Source organism: Panthera leo, chromosome E2 (genome assembly GCF_018350215.1).
Source record: "Panthera leo isolate Ple1 chromosome E2, P.leo_Ple1_pat1.1, whole genome shotgun sequence".
Classification (NCBI taxonomy): domain Eukaryota; kingdom Metazoa; phylum Chordata; class Mammalia; order Carnivora; family Felidae; genus Panthera; species Panthera leo.
In genome coordinates, this window is record NC_056693.1 from 51,528,736 (window position 1) to 51,546,737 (window position 18,002).

General features: G+C 49.4%; 1 protein-coding gene across 1 annotated transcript in view; it reads left to right on the plus strand.

The window, feature by feature from the left end:
- The first annotated feature begins 3,981 nt into the window (after window positions 1-3,981).
- Window positions 3,982-18,002, plus strand: part of VAT1L (vesicle amine transport 1 like) — a 148,661-nt gene continuing 134,640 nt past the window's right edge. The window contains exon 1 of the mRNA XM_042919752.1: window positions 3,982-4,276. Within this exon, the coding sequence (XP_042775686.1) occupies window positions 4,044-4,276 (233 nt within the window). The 5' untranslated portion in view covers window positions 3,982-4,043. The remainder of the gene's footprint in view (window positions 4,277-18,002) is intronic.

Genomic DNA, 18,002 nt, shown 5'->3' on the forward strand with positions numbered 1-18,002 from the left:
TAGCAACTTGAAATGTATAACAGCATAGAAAACCACAGACATTCCAGCCTAGCGGTTAAGTATCCACATATTAGACTCAAATGGCTCCCACTTTACATCCCTTCAGCGCTACAGACTAAGTTGGTGACCTTGGGAAAGGTGTGCAGTTTCTGTTAAATCTCCTCCCATGTAAGATCGGGATCATAGTCCCTATGGCACAGGATTACTTTGTAGATTAAATAATACGATGTGTGTATACCAAAAGATCCTAATTATATTGAAGAAAATACAAGAGAAGAAATATTATTAAAGGATATAGCTAGGGGAGCCTGGGTGGCTCAGTCGGTTAAGTGACCCACAGCTGCTCAGGTCATGATCTCACGGTTTGTGAGTTCGAGCCCCGCGTCAGGCTCTATGCTGACAGCAGAGAGCCCACTTCAGATCCTCTGTCCCTCTCTCTCTCTTTGCCCCTCCCTACCTCTGTCTTTCAAAAATAGATAAATATGAAAAAAATAAAGGATATGCTGAAGACATTGACCATTTGTCCTAGGTCACATATTTCTCTAGAAAGTTACTGAACCATCCCAAGTTATTTAGAAAACCATTCCCAAAATTGGACTAAGATTGTGTCCCCTATATTCTTACTCAAAGACCTCATTTCTGTTGGCCACTCCCTCAGATGGCCAGTACCTTGAGGGGTTCCTAAATTTGACCCTCTATACCCTTCTCAAATGTGCTCACAGCTGTTCCTGGGCCCTATACCAGGGGACAGAGCTGAGCTGTAACACTGCGTTTCACCATAAGTGGCCGCTGTTTGACGTTGCCTACAACGTAAGCTATTTTCACAACTTGAAGCTCTGAGTGAGTGAACGCCCAAGAAATGCATTTTACAAATTGAAAATAGATTTAGTGTGTTGATTTGGAGAGGTGCCTCGCAGCATCGCTCTTGCCACATTCCACCGGAGAGGAGCAGGTTTGGGAATACTTAACAATCCAAATAGTGGTATATGGGACTCAGAGGAAGGTTTTCCTCCCCAAGCAGCACAGACTGTAGTGTGCTTCCTCTCCGTTGTTGTGACAATCAGCTGCATACCACTTATAATCTGGGGTTTGTAAACAGCCAGAAGATTCCCTTGGAGGGAGTAATTATATTTCCTTTAACATGTAAGGCAAACAATTTTTCTGAAGCATGCTATGTGCTGACTGCAAAGTAGATTTCCTTTACTAATGCTAAAGGAAAACCCTCACAATGAAGGCACGGAATTTTGGCAGGACAGAGATATGAGGAGGCCAATAAATGAGCAGAGAACATGAAAAATGCCATGGAGTATTACTTTTCAGGAGCTGAACTGGGTGGCCCGTTCAAAGAAATACGCATGATGAGATGTTAAGAGCATTGATGTTAAACTCAGTTTTCTCTTCTATAAAGTGGGAATAATAATGCTTACCTAATAAAGTTATTCTGAGAATCAAATGTACCTAAGGTGTCCAGAACAGTAGCTACCCCCAAATGATGTCATATATTGTGGAAGTTATCAGCCTCAAACCCATATCCCTTTCTAACTCACCAGTGCCTATACAAGACAATGGCTTCCTACTTCTCTGCCCGGCATTCTCTTAGCCCAGGTGCATGGGGCAGGTGGGAAGTGCCAGGGAGCTCATGCGTCCAGGAACGGCCCTTAGCCAATCATGCAGAAAATTCAGTGACAAATACCCATTTCCTCGCTTCTTGGGCGGGGCCACTCTGAAGCTTGCTCCACAAGGGTCGGCTGTCAAAGTCTCGTTTCGGAATGGAATGCAGCCTAAACGCTCTATTTCACGTTAGCAACAGGCTTCCTAATTTGGGATCGTAATTGGGTTTACAATGACGTGTTCAATACAGTAACCAGCCTTGTCTACTCAGCCTCCATCCCCCAGCCACCGCCTCGGCTGAGGCTCTTCTCTGTTTGCCTGTGTGTGCACCATAGTCTCTGACTGACCTTCACACTTGCAGTAAATCTATCACCCCACCTCCCGCCCACTTCCCACCAAAGTTATGATCCTAAAACACAGTCGTGCCATTCCCTGGCTTTTGTTTTCCTAAGACTTCAGTGGCGACCGTCGCCTCCATGATTATGTCTTAAATTTTATAACGTGATACGTGAAACACTTCAAGAGCTGGTTTGAAGCAATCTTTCCGCCTAGCCTCCAGTGACTGCTAACCCCAGCTGATGCTCAGTCCATACAGATCAAGACAGTGTCTTCTCCTTTTACCAGTTACCTTTCCATGTGTTTGAATGGACTTGTGATCTTCCCTGAGGAACCTGGCTTATCCTTCAAGGTCTGGCTCAAACGTCCGCACCTCCATGAGGATCTCCTCGGCCAAGTTCCCTCCTCTGGGCTACCACAGTAGCAGCTGTATTCACTGACTCATTCATTCACTCAACAAGGTTTTTTTTCTTCTGAGCATTTCCTACTGTGCACCAATCAGGGGCTGAGCCCCAGAGAAACCCATGCTGGATGAAAGCAGAAACCGCCCCTGCCCACAGTGGGAAAAAGGAAACAGACAGTAATTAGCAGGTTGATCATATAAAAAAAATTCATTACAAACTGCCATGAGAGTTTACCATAAAGGATGCAGACTCAACCCGCGGAAACAGGGAATGGGTGCTTAAGTTGAAAGTGAAGTCGGCGATGACACCAGATGAAGGACTTGCAACATACATTCCAGGTCAAGGGACAGCAGGTGGTGGGAGGGAACATGGTTCCATTTTTGAGGAACAGAAGGCCAGGGCATTTAGAGCACAGAGGCACAGGGAGAACAGAAGGAGGAGAGGCACTTACACCATTCACTGTGTCATTTCCATTTCTTGGCTGTGTCCTCCCCACCTTACGATTGAGAATAAACTCCTTAAAGGGAAGGACCATGTGTCACTGAAAGTCCTATCCACCCCCGCACTTAGCACAATGCAAATAAACAAAATTAATGTACCCATTTTATGGATGAAGTTGTTGAGGGTCAGAAAGGGTGAATGAGTCGCCCAAGGTCCCAAAGGTGGCCGTGTTTGCGCGGTAATAGAATATACATCCAGCACTCCTCCACAACAAGGTTTCTCTTAACAGCCCACCAACACTCTCGCCTGCCCGTCGTTTTTCTAAAAAGTTCAAGTTTCTCTATAAGCTCCTTTTCAAAGGGCTCATAACAAAACTCCAAAATTTTGCCGGTTACTGGGGAATGTGTGTGTGTGTGTGTGTGTGTGTGTGTGTGTGTGTGTGTGTTGGGGCTAGAGTACAGAATGATCTTCTGGTGATCAAAACAAAAAGGGGACCCTTTTCTGGTACAGGATTCTTTTCTGAAGCCTCTTTGATGCCTGGAAATGGTGCGGGTGGTGAGAATTAGCCATCGAAAGAGGCTCCTGGTGATGCCCCTTAAAGAGCACACGCGCGCTGACCCCGAGAGTCTGGAGTGAAAAACACCCTGGTTTAGACTCTTCAGGGGAGTAAGTGGGATTTCTCGTTTCCCGCTTCCCGAACCTTTTTGCCCTTCCAGCGGGTACCTGCGATTTGGGAAACAGCCCCACCTCCCGTCACTCCCGCCTGCCCCCGCAGATCCCTGCGGGAGGAGGCAACCGTGTCTCCGGGAGGCATCCTCCAGGCCCAGACGTTCGACTCTGTCCATTTCAAGGCACCGAGCCTGCGCCGTAAATAACAAAGTACTGCGCCGCCCGCCGAGGACACTGCGTCCTCTCTGCGTGTTTTATTCACGAGTCTTGGGCAAGTCTGGGCTCTGGGGCTGCGATCGGGAGCCCGATTTGAGACCGGCTCTGGAAGCGGAGTCGAGGCTTCGCTGGGGCAGGGAGGGGGGGCGGGGAGCGAGGGTGGCGGGGTGAAGGGGTGGGGCGGACGGGGGCGCGGCTCTTGCGAGGATTACGGCGGAGGCTGTGGCCCTTAGCGCGGCTCGCGGAGGCTGCAGCCATTGCACAGCGGAGCATCCCACATTCAACAGGAGGAACCCGCGGGAGAGGAGCCCGAGCCCCCCGCGCCGCAGCCGCCGCAGCCCGTGCGCCCCGCGCCCCCCGTGCGCCATGGCCAAGGAAGGCGTGGAGAAGGCGGAGGAGACGGAGCAAATGATCGAGAAGGAGGCAGGCAAGGAGCCTGCGGAGGGCGGCGGCGGCGGCGGCTCTCACCGCCTCGGGGACGCCCAGGAGATGCGCGCCGTGGTGCTGGCCGGCTTCGGGGGGCTCAACAAGCTGCGGGTCACCAGGAAGGCCATGCCCGAGCCGCAGGACGGCGAGCTCAAGATCCGCGTCAAAGCCTGGTCCAGTATCCGCGTCTTTCTCGCTTTCTCTCTTTGCGCGCTCGGCGCTCCCGGGGCGGGGGTGGCGGAGCCTCGGCGCGGCCGCTGCGCGGGGAAGAGTGGCCGTGGGCGCCCCCTCCGCGCCCTCCCGCGGGTCCCGGAGCCTCCCCGCGGCCGGCGGCCGGCGGAGGCGGGGGAGGATGCCGCGAGGTGGCCCCGCGCCCTCTCCCAGCCGGATCTAGGGGTGACCGGAGGGGACTGTGAGCTCTCGGCGGGGAGGAACGGGGTGGATGGTGGCGCCCAGCGCCCCGGGGTCTGGGAGACTGCGCGGCGGGGGGCTCTCCGTCGGGTAGGACAGCTGAGCTGCCGGGAGAGGGAGTTTGGTAACACGGTTAAAGAATAATAACAACCATTGGAGGACTGTGTGCCAGCCATCGTTTTTAGAGTTTTAGGTGTGCGATCTTATTTAATACTCCCTGGGACCCAACCAGTTAGGGACCGTCATTGTCCGGCGTTTCATGCGAGGAAACCGGGGCGCAGAAAGAGCGATTTGCCCAAGGTCTCCCTGCCGCCACTAACTGACCTGGCCAGGATTTCCTACTCACTCTTTTTTAAACCTCTATGCTGTACTGCTGCCGGGTCTGGCGACAGAGTGAGGGCTGGGGAGGTGCGTTCTCCCTCCCCGCTGGTGCACTCCGCTCCTCTGGCACCCGGGGATGGGGAAAGGCACTGGGAAGCAGGGGCGGGGGGGGGGGGTTAGGTCCTGGAGCATCTGAGCTTGGTCAGGGGTGAGGCCAAGGCTCGCTCTTCCCCGCCAGCGTGCTTTTCCGAAGAGGAAAAACAAACAACTGGTCATCTTCTCCCGCGCCCCCCTCCCCCCGCCCCATCTCAAAGGGAGCTCAGCAGTCGGAGTACCCTTCCTATTCCCCACTCCTCCTGGGGGAACTTCAGAGTTAGGCCCGCCTGGGATTCCTCTTGGAGTGCTTAAGCCTCTCTGTGTGCTGTCACTATGATCCTTTCTGTGAAGTTCTAGGAGGGAGGGCTCAACCCAAAGGGTTCACTGGATCCAACACTCTGAGTTCTTCATGCAGCAGCATGGGAAGCTCCCAAGGGGAACTTGCCCTCAGCACAGTGAGACGGACTTACCCTCTCTCATGTCTGTGTTTTAAAGTCCCCAGCAGTCACTGATCCCCCCCCCCCCCCCCCCCCCCCCCCCCCAGAAAGCAGCAGTCAGGCTACCTGTTCTTAGGTTAAATCCCAGACCTAGACTCTGGAAACATACGCAGAGGCAAAACAACAACCACAAAAAAACCCCAAAAAACCAAAAAAACACCGCAAAGGAGATTCTCCTCCCAGTCGCTGCCTTGAGAGCAGGTGCAGGACTCCATGGCAGGCTGGAAGGTGGCTGTCAAGAGAGGCAGGCACTGATCTCTGACTCACTCTTCATACATGTAGCTGGTCACAGTCGACTCCAGACATGACTTTTGGGAATTCAGGGTAAGGGAAGAGGCTTTTGCAAACTGGGGAATCCTGTGTAGTTCTGTTTTGTTAACTCTTGCTGAACCAAGCACATTGATCCCAGAAGGCAGAGCTTACGTCGGCCCTTTTCACCAATAAATCCCCAATGCCTAGCATAGTGCTTGGAACACAGTATGTCCCGCATCAGTTGCTGCTGAAGGACTAAGTTATAGCTGAATGAATGGATTGAGAAAAGACGCTCGGACGGGGATGGTAGAATCATTGTTTTTCTTCACTTGCTGGTGAAAGAACGTCTGGCTTGTAAAACTAAAACTATGTGTTTATTGGTAATTCTCCTTTCTTCACCACTGATGAGAAATATGGTATAGATGCCTATGTGTATATACAATTTATGCCCCTTCATCCAAACTGGATTCTAGGACTTTTTGTCAGAGGGGATGTTCAGAGGGTAAAAATGTTGAAGCTACTTTTTTAAAGAAGAGAGCATCATTTGCAGTACAAATAGGTCTGGGTTCTCTAGTCTTATGCTAATTGCCTAGAGGCTGATAGGAACTGAAGCATTTTGAAATAATAAATGTCAAGATGAAAGCCAGGAGATTGATTTTCAAAGCCAGATGCACAAGCCTGTTTTTTATTGGAGCTGCGCGCGCGCGCACACACACACACACACACACACACACACACACACACTCTGGAATCACTGCAGATTCCCCACCCTAGTTGTTCAGTAAGCCAACCAGACATGGGGCAACATTTGGAATCCAGTATTGCAAAGGCCCCAGATTGATTTTCATTTCCCCAAGCTGGAAACAGAGTTCATCGGTTTTGCAAGGGGGGGATTGAAGTAGGTTTGTGAAGATTGCCCGCTGGGTCTTTCCTCCTACACTGGGCTAGGATTGGCAGGCCAAAGATGCCCACTGATTGTAAGTTTAGCCTTGGAGCCAGGATGACTCATTCTGTATTTTTATGAATCAGCTGATGGCTTCTTGGATGAAGGTCCCCCTTTTATGTGCTCTCTGTTTTTAATGGAAACCTTTTATCATCAAATAGGATATGCTATTTGCTTGGGAATAAAGCAGACTCCGTCTGAACTAGTATTATTCAGACATAGAATGAGGGTCCAAGTTGGTTACTCCATACGTTTTATGGGAATGGAAGAGAAGAGGTGCAGGGAAATGCCTATTTGATCTCATTTACCCCTTCTCATTTATGGTGCAAGAAGATGGATATTATACTAGAGCGAATTGAGGCTTGGAGATGTTGAGTAATTTGCTAAAAACATCACACAGATAGTACAGTTAGGATCTGAATCTTCGTCTGCTGTTTTCCTTTTATTCCATTTGTCTCCCTCTGTGGGAGAGCCACAGGAAATGTGATTTACCTCTCTGGACCTTTGGCAATGCAATGCCAGCTTGCTTTCCTTCCCTTCTTCAGTGAATATGGCTCCTTTGATTTTTTTTTTTTTTTTTATGTCTGACTTAAGAGAACATTCTCTGGCTAGTTCCAAAGTAATATGGCTTTTCTCCCCAAAGGGAGACATGCTGGTCAAATGCAGCTCAGAAAGAACCGTTTTGGGGAGTGCAGGGCGGGAGGGATTACAGAGTCTTCTAATTGGTGGCAAGAGCATCAGCTTTGATGGGGAGCCGGTCCCGTCACCGTTCACTGAGCAGTTTACACGGCAAGCTACTTAAATGGCCATGCGGAAACAGCACGTGGCCTTTGGAAGGCGAAGGATCTGGATGTAGGCCCAAGCCTCAGCACTTTTTATCTGTGTGGCCTCAGTGGACACATCTCCGCCTCTCCAAGCTTGCCGCGCCTCAAATGCAAAACGCAGACAAGATGAACCTCCTATTGTTGAGAGGATCAGATGCAAAAAACGAGACTGGCACTAAATGAGGAGTGGTTGTTGTGACTGTTGCCACCTCTGTTGTCCTGTCTGTGCCTGTGTGACTTATTTCTTTGAGGACTTGGAGGCCGTCATTTTAATCACGTGGATATTACAGGCGATGTCATGTTACGTTTGCTCTGTGATGAAGACTGAGACCTTCCTAGACAGGAGTCCCAGCCCCGTCTCTTGCTAACCATAGGTCATGGGTCTTGCCCCCTAGAGGCGGAGCCAGACACCAGGCTGCTCTCTTAAGTGGTTGATTGAGGGGGTGCTTTTGGGGAAAGGGACGTAAGGGGAGCCGGACAAGGGAGGAGCTAAGCAAGGATTTCATCTGCCCTGGATCCCGCCAGGAGTTCTGGGGCATGAATTATACCTTAGAGTCTGACCTCGCAGCAATAGGGGAAGTCTTTGTGTTCCCCACGCCCTCTGGCCCCCTGTCGTCAGTCAGGTCTGGGCTGTGGGATGCCTTCTGAGTGGGGGCAGGGAGCCTCTCAGGCAATGGTGACTCCTGTTTGAGCGCTGTTCCTCTAGAAGAGGGAAGGGGGTTGGGGCACTGCACTGAGCCCTGAGCGGCCAGCACTCCCAGCAGGCGGGGGATGGGTGTGCTGCCCAGGCAAAAGGGGTTTGAATGTGGCACAGACATCGCCCTGTATGCTCGCTGACCTTGAATGTGTCGCTTACTTCTCTAAACTTGAGCTTCTTGGTCTATAAAATGGGGATAATAATAGCACCTCCCTTTACAGTGTTGTCATCGAGTTTAAATGAGATATAGCGTAGAAAGACCTTTTTGGTGATGCCTGGCATATACAAGTGGTCAATAAATGATAGCTATTATTACATTATTATTCTTGGTTTCCGTCTGGTGTCTCATTCAAACTGGAACTTTTGGGGGTGTTAAAGGGGCACTATTCATAGTTACTCTGGGACAGCAGGAGCAGACTGGGACTGTTTTAGGCAAACCAGGGAACATGGTCCCTCCCCCCACCCCCCGCAACTGCCTTTGCTGCCAGAAGTCTTGTCACAGTGGGGCTTTTCTTGGACAGGAGCTGGGAGGATTTGAGGCTGAGGGTCTCCAGGCTGGGCTGCGGAAATATATTTAAGTGGCCATTAACAAGCCTTGTCTCTGGTTTGTGGCTCAAATTGGCTTGTGATGGAAAGGCACTAATGGATCGGGGACATTTATTTTCCCAGACTGATTTACAGAGAGAGGCCACATGAAACTGCTAGAATGAGAGCAGTTGGATGAAAAATGGTCCCAGCCGGTCATGGCTGCATTGGCTGATCTGAAAATGGGCCGAGGGCAGGCCACACGAAAGGAAGGCCAACACACGGTGGGCTTCTAACGTGTCACGGAGGTGGAGGGCATCGAGCCAGGGGAGGGAACTCACACTTACTCAGCACTCGTGAGGAGCCAGGAACTGAGTTGCCTGCCAGGGGCTTTGTTTCCTGTTATCCTAGGGACGACTCCACAATATCAGTATTACTATCTCCATTTTCAAGTTGGGAAACGGACATTCAGAGCCATGTTAAGATCACAAACTGCTACATGGAAAAGCAGTGTGAAGGTCCGAGCCAGCTTTGTTCCTGTACTCTTTACGTTTGGGAAAATCAGAGGGATTCGGTGACAAAGGCACAAGAGGGAAAGGACAGACAGTGAGGGACCAAGAGGTAGAGAGAGGCAGGCAGACACAAAGACTGGAAGCAGGAACACAGAGAAAGACCAGGAATGCATTTCACTGACCGAAAGCGTGACGGGTAGGACTCAAAGTTGGCACGGTGCCATCTTGCCCCCCACCCCCAAAATGGCCATTTGTATTTCTAAACCACATCCACTTTCCCTCCGTTGCCGATCTATGGGACTCTTTGGAGACCTACTTAACATCAGATGGCTAGGACTGTTGACCCAGAATACCCATGCTGATGAAACACAGTCACCACTTCTCGGATCCACTCAAGACATTCAGGTTTCTTCCTCTGCCCCCTTTGCCTCGATTGGGCTACTGCGACGTTGGCAACTTGCCTGTACAATATCCCCAAACAACACGGCATTAAACTGTCACTGGTGAGGCCCATCTAATGAAATATGGCCAGTAGTATCTTTCCTGTGCTTATTCAGATAAACAAATGGAGTGCAGGAGGTTAAGTGACACGAGTGCTTATAAAACTGAGAAATCGCTTGGACGGTCCCTATTACCCGAGCCAGAAAGCCACTCTGCCATGATGATTGGAACAAAGTGTTCTGGATGACTCTGTATCGGAGAGAGATACGAGGATTTGACAGGAGAGGATGACTCTGTCTGACTCACACCGAGCCCGGCTTGGTGTTGACGCGAGATGGAGACGCTACTTCGGGGATCTTATTTATCCGGGAAAATGTGCATCTTCCCTTTAACTGGGTCCTCCGCGGTGAGGGCGGTGGGGGTGGTGGCTGTGTCTTCTCTTCAGCCCATAATGGGATGGACTTCTTGCCTCCCCAGCAATTGGAGGAAGAAAGGAAGCCCAGAATCAGGGCTTCTTGTGTTTCACAGAAAAAGGAACCATAGGACATCTTAGGGAACACCGGACGCAGAGCAGGTTCCCAGAAACAGCAGCCTGATCTCAGAAGAAACCAACGGCAGGTGGCCCATGACGCGCAAAGGGCGTGACGGCTGATATTTACGCTCACCCTACCCCTCGCCTGTCTTGGCCGCCGCAAAGCTTGTTGTCCTTCTCCGAGTTACATCGGACCCTCATAACCCCCTGAGGTCATCGCGCTTACTTTCTAAGAGAGCTGCACTGCAAGCGGTGAGAAGCTACAACAGATCCGAGTTCAGACCCCAACTCGACCTCACCGTGGCTGGGTGATCTTAAGCAGACGGTACCTTCCACTTGCCCATAGCCTCGCCTTGGTAATTACACCCACATGTCGGTACTTGTGAGACCAGCTGAGAGTCTGTCACGTCCTGACTGCGCCCTGCACATAGCGGGCGCTCAAGGAAGGCTATTTCCTTCCTTAGTCGACCAGGCTGTAAAAGATGGGCGGGCACTTGACCCCACCCTCTGGTCCCTGGTCCTGCTGTGCCACCTCCAGACTACACTGGCACCAGGGGGCAGGGTGCTGGCTTTTGAATCTAATTTCCAGGGTCGGTATGGATTTGGATTGACCTATTGCGACCCTCACTCACGATGGCCCTCTGCCTGCCCACCCGAGGGCGACAGTAGGGATTTCTAGGATAGCTGGATGTGCAGGACCGTCAAGCCTCTGGAGTTTGGTTCGCTCTCATTCAGAGGAACCCAAATCCCACCACCTCTGGGCACATCACTAGCATCCAACACGGACAACAGAGCTCACCCAGGCATGGGGAAATGGCGCCCCCACGACCCCACGTTCCTGGCACTTCTCTCAATAGGGAGCTTTTTTGGCATCTTGGCATTCGTCATAGAAGAAAAAGTTTAATTAGAAACAAGACGAGCCTCCTCACAGGAAAAGGGTAGCGGGCGTGTAATCTCAAATTAGTTTGATTCCTCTGTGTGTGATCTCACACAGAAAATCGGTTGGAGCCCTGGTATTAAAATGAGTAAATTCAATGTTTGAAGGCCCAGGAGACAAAATTTATGCTTCAGTGAAAGAGGCTGTTTCATCTTTGAATGTTATATTTTCTTGATGGAAACACACACAGGGAGCTTCTGTCCTCAATCTCATTCTGCCAGTGACCCTTGATCCCTCACCCAAGTCTCATCCCGATCATTGTTCTGGAGCCAGGGGTGTGCGAGACGGTGCTTTCCTAGACCACCCCCCCCCCCCACCGCCCCCCACCCCAGGAAGTGAAACAACGGGCCCGCTTACTCCTGACTTGTCTAAATGGCTGTAGTCCCCAGAGCCCAATGCAGGATAATTGTCTTCTGTGAAGGGAATGATAATGATTCATTCCTCGGGCCGGCATGGACGACATACCCAGGTGGGATGGGAAGGACGTATGCTTTCTGGTTATAAAATAGTTAATGCCTGGAATGAAACAGACCTGGATTCGAATCTTAGATCAGATCATTTTAGCAACCTATCTAACCTTAGGAAAATGACTTAGTCTTCCATTACCTCAGTTTGCTCATCTGTGTTATGGGTATCATTATAGTACTCAGGGGGTAATTTTGTGTGTGTGTGTGTGTGTGTGTGTGTGTGTGTATAAAAAGACATAACACGTCTAAAGTCTCTAGCGATGAGGTTGGCATTTTCATATTTGATGAATGAATGAAGTCCTTGTCGTGTAGTATATGCTTCATATATGTTAATGGTAGGGAGAAGAAGTAGGACATTAAAAAGTCCCAACTTTACGTAAAGTTTTCTGGATAGAGGCCCTAATCAGACTCCAAAACGCTAACATCCAAAGTAGCCCAGACAGGTTGTGCCATCATGCCATGACGTACACAAGAAGACTCAGATGAATTTCCGAAGGAACAAGAGAGGAGACGGAGGCACAATGCCTGGTGCTCCTACCGTGGGCCAGAGGCCGGGCTAAGCACAGAGATCTTCTGCTCTGACTTCTCTTTTCTTTATCTCCGCCATGCTGACCATCGCGATGACGTTGTCTCTGGAATCCTAGGCTCTCCCCTTTCCTTTCCCTTCCATCTTGTGTCTTCTTCTCATGAGTTAGCTTCATGCGCTCTGCCTACAACGAGCTTCCTTCTTGAGACTCGGAGAGATGGCGGCCTTCTGCCCCAGCTGCCTCGTGCGAGTGTAGCAAGCCCCAGAGAGAACGGTTTTCTCCCGCTTTCCATACATCGAGGAAGGAATCTTAATGGCCCTCCATGAATCACGTATCAGCCCCTGGATCTCTCTCTCTCTCTCTCTCTGTCTGACCCAAGGGGTTAAGGTGCTGTGATTGGCCATGTGTGCATCTCACATCCCCCTACCCTGATCTAGAAAAATGGGACACCCGGATTGATTGCCTTACCAGGAACACATGAAGTGTGTATGTGTGTGTGTGTGTGTGTGTGTGTGTGTGTGTGTGTGTGAGGGGGTGGGGACATACTCCAAAAGGAATGGAGGGCAGTTACCAGAAGAGAGGGGTAAAAGATACACCCAACTGACCAAAATGGCAGCCGTCACGGGTGATGGGAGACTCTGTTCTTCACCACAAAAAGTGAAGGGTCAGAGAGGGGACTGGAAGGCAGCTCCATTTCCTATCCTGGGACATTACATTCTCAGCACCAAGTTGTTGAATCATATTAAATGACACATATATAATATTTCCAACTGTCAGGCCCACTGTCTTTTAAATCTATTTGGTAATCTTGGAAATTCTAGAAACTTTCTTTATCATCACTTCACTGGTGAGCACCAAGCCTGGTGCTTGGTTAACAGTAGGCACTCAATACATGTTTGGGGAATGAGCGAATACATGACCGACCGTCCCCCAAATGTTAGATGTACATTTCAACAGAAGTTGCCTTGCCACTTGTAAACACCAACAGTGTTTACTTTCCTGATACGGGTGGTAGCCGGTCCACACAGGTGTGGCTTCAGGCTCCCCTCTGTCACCTCGGCTTCCTCTGTCAGGAGGTCTGGATCTCTCCAGCTTGCGGGTCTTTTCGCGGAGACCGGCGAGGACACCAAAGGAGCTACGTATTCAGACAGTTTTACCTCTCCTTCATACAATCTGTTCTCTCGAAGCTGGATGTTCACTTTTTGAATTCTCTAATCACTACTTTCCCTAGGCTGGGAAATGCGGGTCTCTGACTTCTCAAGATGCTCTGTAATTTTCTCCTTATTGACATCCCGCTGCACCGAGTGCTGGAAGCCAGGGATCTTGAAGACAACCCATCGTGCTACATCTGGGGGTTGTTATCCCGTTATTCCAGGACCACTTACTCGAGCATTCCGGCTTGTCGCCCCGGGGACCCAGGCCCCAGCAGCCTGGATGCTAAAATGAGATTTAACCAAACTAAACCTACTGTGGTAATCATATCACGATATACATATGTATCACATCCGTACGTTGTACCCCTTAACCTAATGCAATGTTATAGGTCAGTTATATCTCAGGAACACTGGGAAACAAATACGCATTTCAAACTACGAGGGGAGAAAACCCAGTCTTTGAAAACAAACGGTATGTCCATGACTCTGTTCCTACTTTCCTTGGTAGGTATCAGGACCCTCCCCCTTCAAAATCTGCCAGGTGGGTGCAAGGGTTTCCTAGGGGGTGTTGCCCTGATGCGCCTCATTGATTCTGACCCCCTGCTATTGTCCTGTCCTGCCCCTCCCACCATAGCTGGAGCCATCTCACCAAGTTCCCCCATTTCCTCTCCATCCCACGGGGTGCGGCCCTCCCTGTAGGCTGTGGCACCCTTTCTACTCCATTTATAAGCAACATATGCCACCTTAGGTACGCATGCCCCTGCTTTTCGGAGCCAATAAATGTAACGCTCTTTCGTTAATTACTCATCATCACTATTATCATAACGACCTTCGTTGAGTACTTATGTTACAGGTTTTATAGGAATTTCTAGGGTACCAAACATGTCACAGATGAAGACACAGGATCAAAGGGGTGAGGGAACTTGCCAAAGATCACACAAGTAGTGAGACAAAGAGAGCTGATGTGGACTGAGCCCGGGTCTCTCTCCAGGGCTTGATCTTCATGGATTTCGTACCCATTTTTCCCTCCTCTGTCCTAGACTCAAGCCCCTGGAGGTGAAGGGTGATACACCACATACCAGAATCAAGCCCCTTCCCCCCTTGTATTGCCACAAGTGTCTTCGTGCAGACTTATGTGCTCCAACCTGTAGTTCCCTTAGGATGATTGTTTTTCTTTTCCCCAGAAGGCTTAGCTGCTATTCAGGCACACAGATACAAGGTGGGGCAACCCCACTGGCCCAGACAGTCTGAGTTCTACACCAAACTGGTGAGGCTTTCAGGCTGTGCTCTGTGGCCCCCTTTCCTTCCTTCCAATACAGACACGCGTACTTCTTCAAACAGACTATCCATCAAATTACAGACTTTCTTTTCTTTTCTTTTTTTTTTTTTTTAAAGAATTGTTTTTCAGAAAGAATTGTTTTTCATTTGTTTATAGTACACCTAGTTCTATCAGCTAATGGGGAGCCACCGTTCCTATGATTGGTCTGAATGATCTTGTAAATGGATTCTTTTTAGCCTCCCAGCTAAACTCACTAACGTTGTACTTCCTGGGGACCTTGCAATAAACTTTGAGTCGGCATTTCGCAGCCAGAACCTGGGTCGGTAAATGCTGCTAACAATGTTCCTAAAACAGCCCTTCCAAGTTTATCTGCCTTCAGATCCATGAGAAACTTCTCTGCCTGACCGTAAAGGAGATGGTCCTTTCTTCTGGGACTGCTCCTTCATGGGAAATGGATAGCAAAGGCAGTTTTCGCCCACCCACTCCCTTGGAGCCTCAACCTCTCTGTCCTCGGCCAATAGCAAATGGGGGAGACTTGACTTCATCTTTTTGCTCTTTTGACATTGCCTCTGCTTTTCCTATTCTTCTTTTCCCTTTTGTATCCTTGATGTAGTTGGGTCTGTTCGCCCAACTTCCAATAGAATTTCAAAGCACTGTCAAATTCTGTCGAGTCCTTTGGAAAACACCAAAGCAGGTCGCATTTGTGCTACAGAGAAAAACCCCTCAAAAGTTTCCTCTTCCCATTTCCATCCTCTGTGCCTCCTGCTAACCTTTAACCTGGCCCCCGTGCTCTTCAAACTCCCCCAGACTCGCAAATCCTACCCTTAGATTCCTGGTCTCGTACATTTATCTCTGCTCACCTTTCACACCTATTCTTTTACCTTCCAGAAGTAAATCTTTGCTTTTCCCAAAGCACATCAATCAAGCAGGACTTTGATCTTCTCAGTCCCCCTCCACCCTTCCTGCTACACCAACATACTCAATAAGGCTGCCGCCAAGCATCGAGCACGGCTGAGCTCGTTCTCTTCAGCAAGAAGGAAGGAAAGAGCTTGTATCACTCCTAGCTATTTTCCTACTGACCCCTTCAGCGGAGGAATCGTTTTCTGCAAGGCCCCCCCTGTGCTAAGCAGTGAACACTGAGAGAGGTGTATTTTAAGACAAACTCTGCCTTGGAGTTGCTCATAATCTGTGGGGAAGACAATAGGATAGTGATGCTGCTCCTGCTTTCTTCTTAGGTTAATTACATTTAAATATTAATTAACTAAAGTTAAAAGTTCAGTTCCTTAATCACTCTAGCCACATTTCACGTGTTTGGTAACCATATATGGCCAACACCACCATACTGGACAGCACAGATGCAGAACATTTCCACCGCTGCAGAATGTTCTGTTGCACAATTTGCTAGTCTAGACTTCACCCCATTTTTTCCCCCAATTGAAACAACTGTTTTACTAAATGGTGTTTTTAACAGCAGCAATGACTTAAGGGATAATGTCACATCATAGCAACAACGGGCTGTTTCTCTGCGGAGCCCCCGCCTCTCTGGGTCTCCAGGAAGGAGTCAAGCAGGAAGCGCCTTGCAATGTCTGACACTGGCTTCTCCCCGCCACTTAGAGGTTGGATGAGGGAGAAGAGGTTGCGAGAACAGGAGCAAAGAATACACCCTTTCCTAAGTGATGGTTTCTTGGGGTGCCTCCGTGATTCCTGCTAAGCGAGTCAGTAACTGCCCTCTGTGCTAGCTATGACCTTTGTACCGTCTCTTGTTAAGGGGACTGTTGCACCATGTAGTCATTTATTTGTCCTCTCCGAACTCCTGACAAGCGGAGATGCCAAGCCCCAAGTCATAGGGTGGCTCGCTGAATTTAAATTGAATTAGACTGAATGTTCTACATAACCAATCACTGCCAGGCACCCGTTTGAAGTCAATGACTTGGTCAACGTCTAACATGGAACATGGAGATTTTAACCTTTTTAGAAACCTTCTTAGGAACAAATACCTGCTGTGTCCTCAGGAGAGGCTGAGAGTAAATAAATAACTCCGGGTCCAAAAATCAAGGGATTAGTCTTGGGATCAAGGAGAGCTTGTTTTGGACCCATCTGGACCACACTCTTCTGTTTCTGTTGAAAGCTGGCTCCTTGATATTTAGACTCTCAGTCACTGGCCATTTTGTTCCATGTTAGAATACTACAGAAATGTGTTTTGAATGCTAATTTGGACACAGGATTTGAATGTATTTCCTCTGTCAGAGGGAATCAAACTGACTTGTACAACCGTAGCCCAAACTGTGCTGCCCTCATCATCATCCCGATTTTGTGGATAAGGGGATCTGGGTGGGGCAACAATGGCGTTATTGACTTAATAAACAAAATGGCAGATTACAAAGAACATCAGATGTGTCGGAGAACTTCAGTAGGTCTCAAATGGCCGCAGTGGTCTGTTGATCTAAAAACAGTGGTGAGACAGGGCAGGCAGGGTCACGTGGAGGGGGCCAGTGTCGGGAACCACGGGGCAGCGGTGGGGAGAGGAGAGTCTGATGGAACACAGGCGGCTTCTCTATCCTGAGGTCCATCCAGGACAATTCTGGTTGCTCTCAAATGAGAGATACCATTTGAGATTTGCCTAAAAGGTGTCCTTGTTTCAGACAATGAGTGTTTTTTTTTTTTTTTTTTTTGGCTCCCCTAGCAGATTAGTATCAGTGTATTCTCACAGTCTTGAGATAACCCAACAGGCACTTACACGAGCCCAAAAAGAAAGGAAAAAAAAGAATTGGGAGCTAGATCTTCCGAGACCAATGCCTATTGTCCTGGGCTTTCTCAAGTTATCAGCTGAGATGGAGAAACAAAACCAAAATCGTCAGTTCTGAGGAAATGAGGGAATGCCTCACACATCCGCTGCTTTGCCCCCGCTTGGATGTGGAGTTCAGTGCTTTGATGAACTCAGCAACAGCCAGGCGAGAGCAGAGTGAAGGAGGCGCATATCCTGCTTTGGGGCCCTCTTCTTCTTTGGGGAGCTGGCAGGGGTTGCCACTGACGCTCCCCGAGCCCGGGGAAGTCCAGACTTCCCACCTGGAGCTTGACATGTTCTCCTTGATGTCCACACCCTATCCAGCATTCTGTGATTTCCCACGGACCCATAGAAAGCCCCGAACTCCAAGTTTTCACTGACCTTCCCAGGAATGACCAATCCTGCATGTATTTTGACAACCCACCTGCTTTCACCTTTCCTATTTTTCTTCAGTCTCCGCCCCTTTCTCGGTGCTTTGATCTCTTCAATTCCTGCCTTTCCCTTTCCTCGTATATTCTCAGGTCCCAGCTGAAAGATCACATTCTCTTTCGCACCCTCCCTGCCTTAGTTGTAAGAATGCATGGAAATTTCCTCCTCAGGGACCACCATACAAAGGAGCTTCATAATATGGCCCTCTGTAGCAACGTGGATGGAACTGGAGAGTGTGGTGCTAAGTGAAATAAGCCATATAGAGAAAGA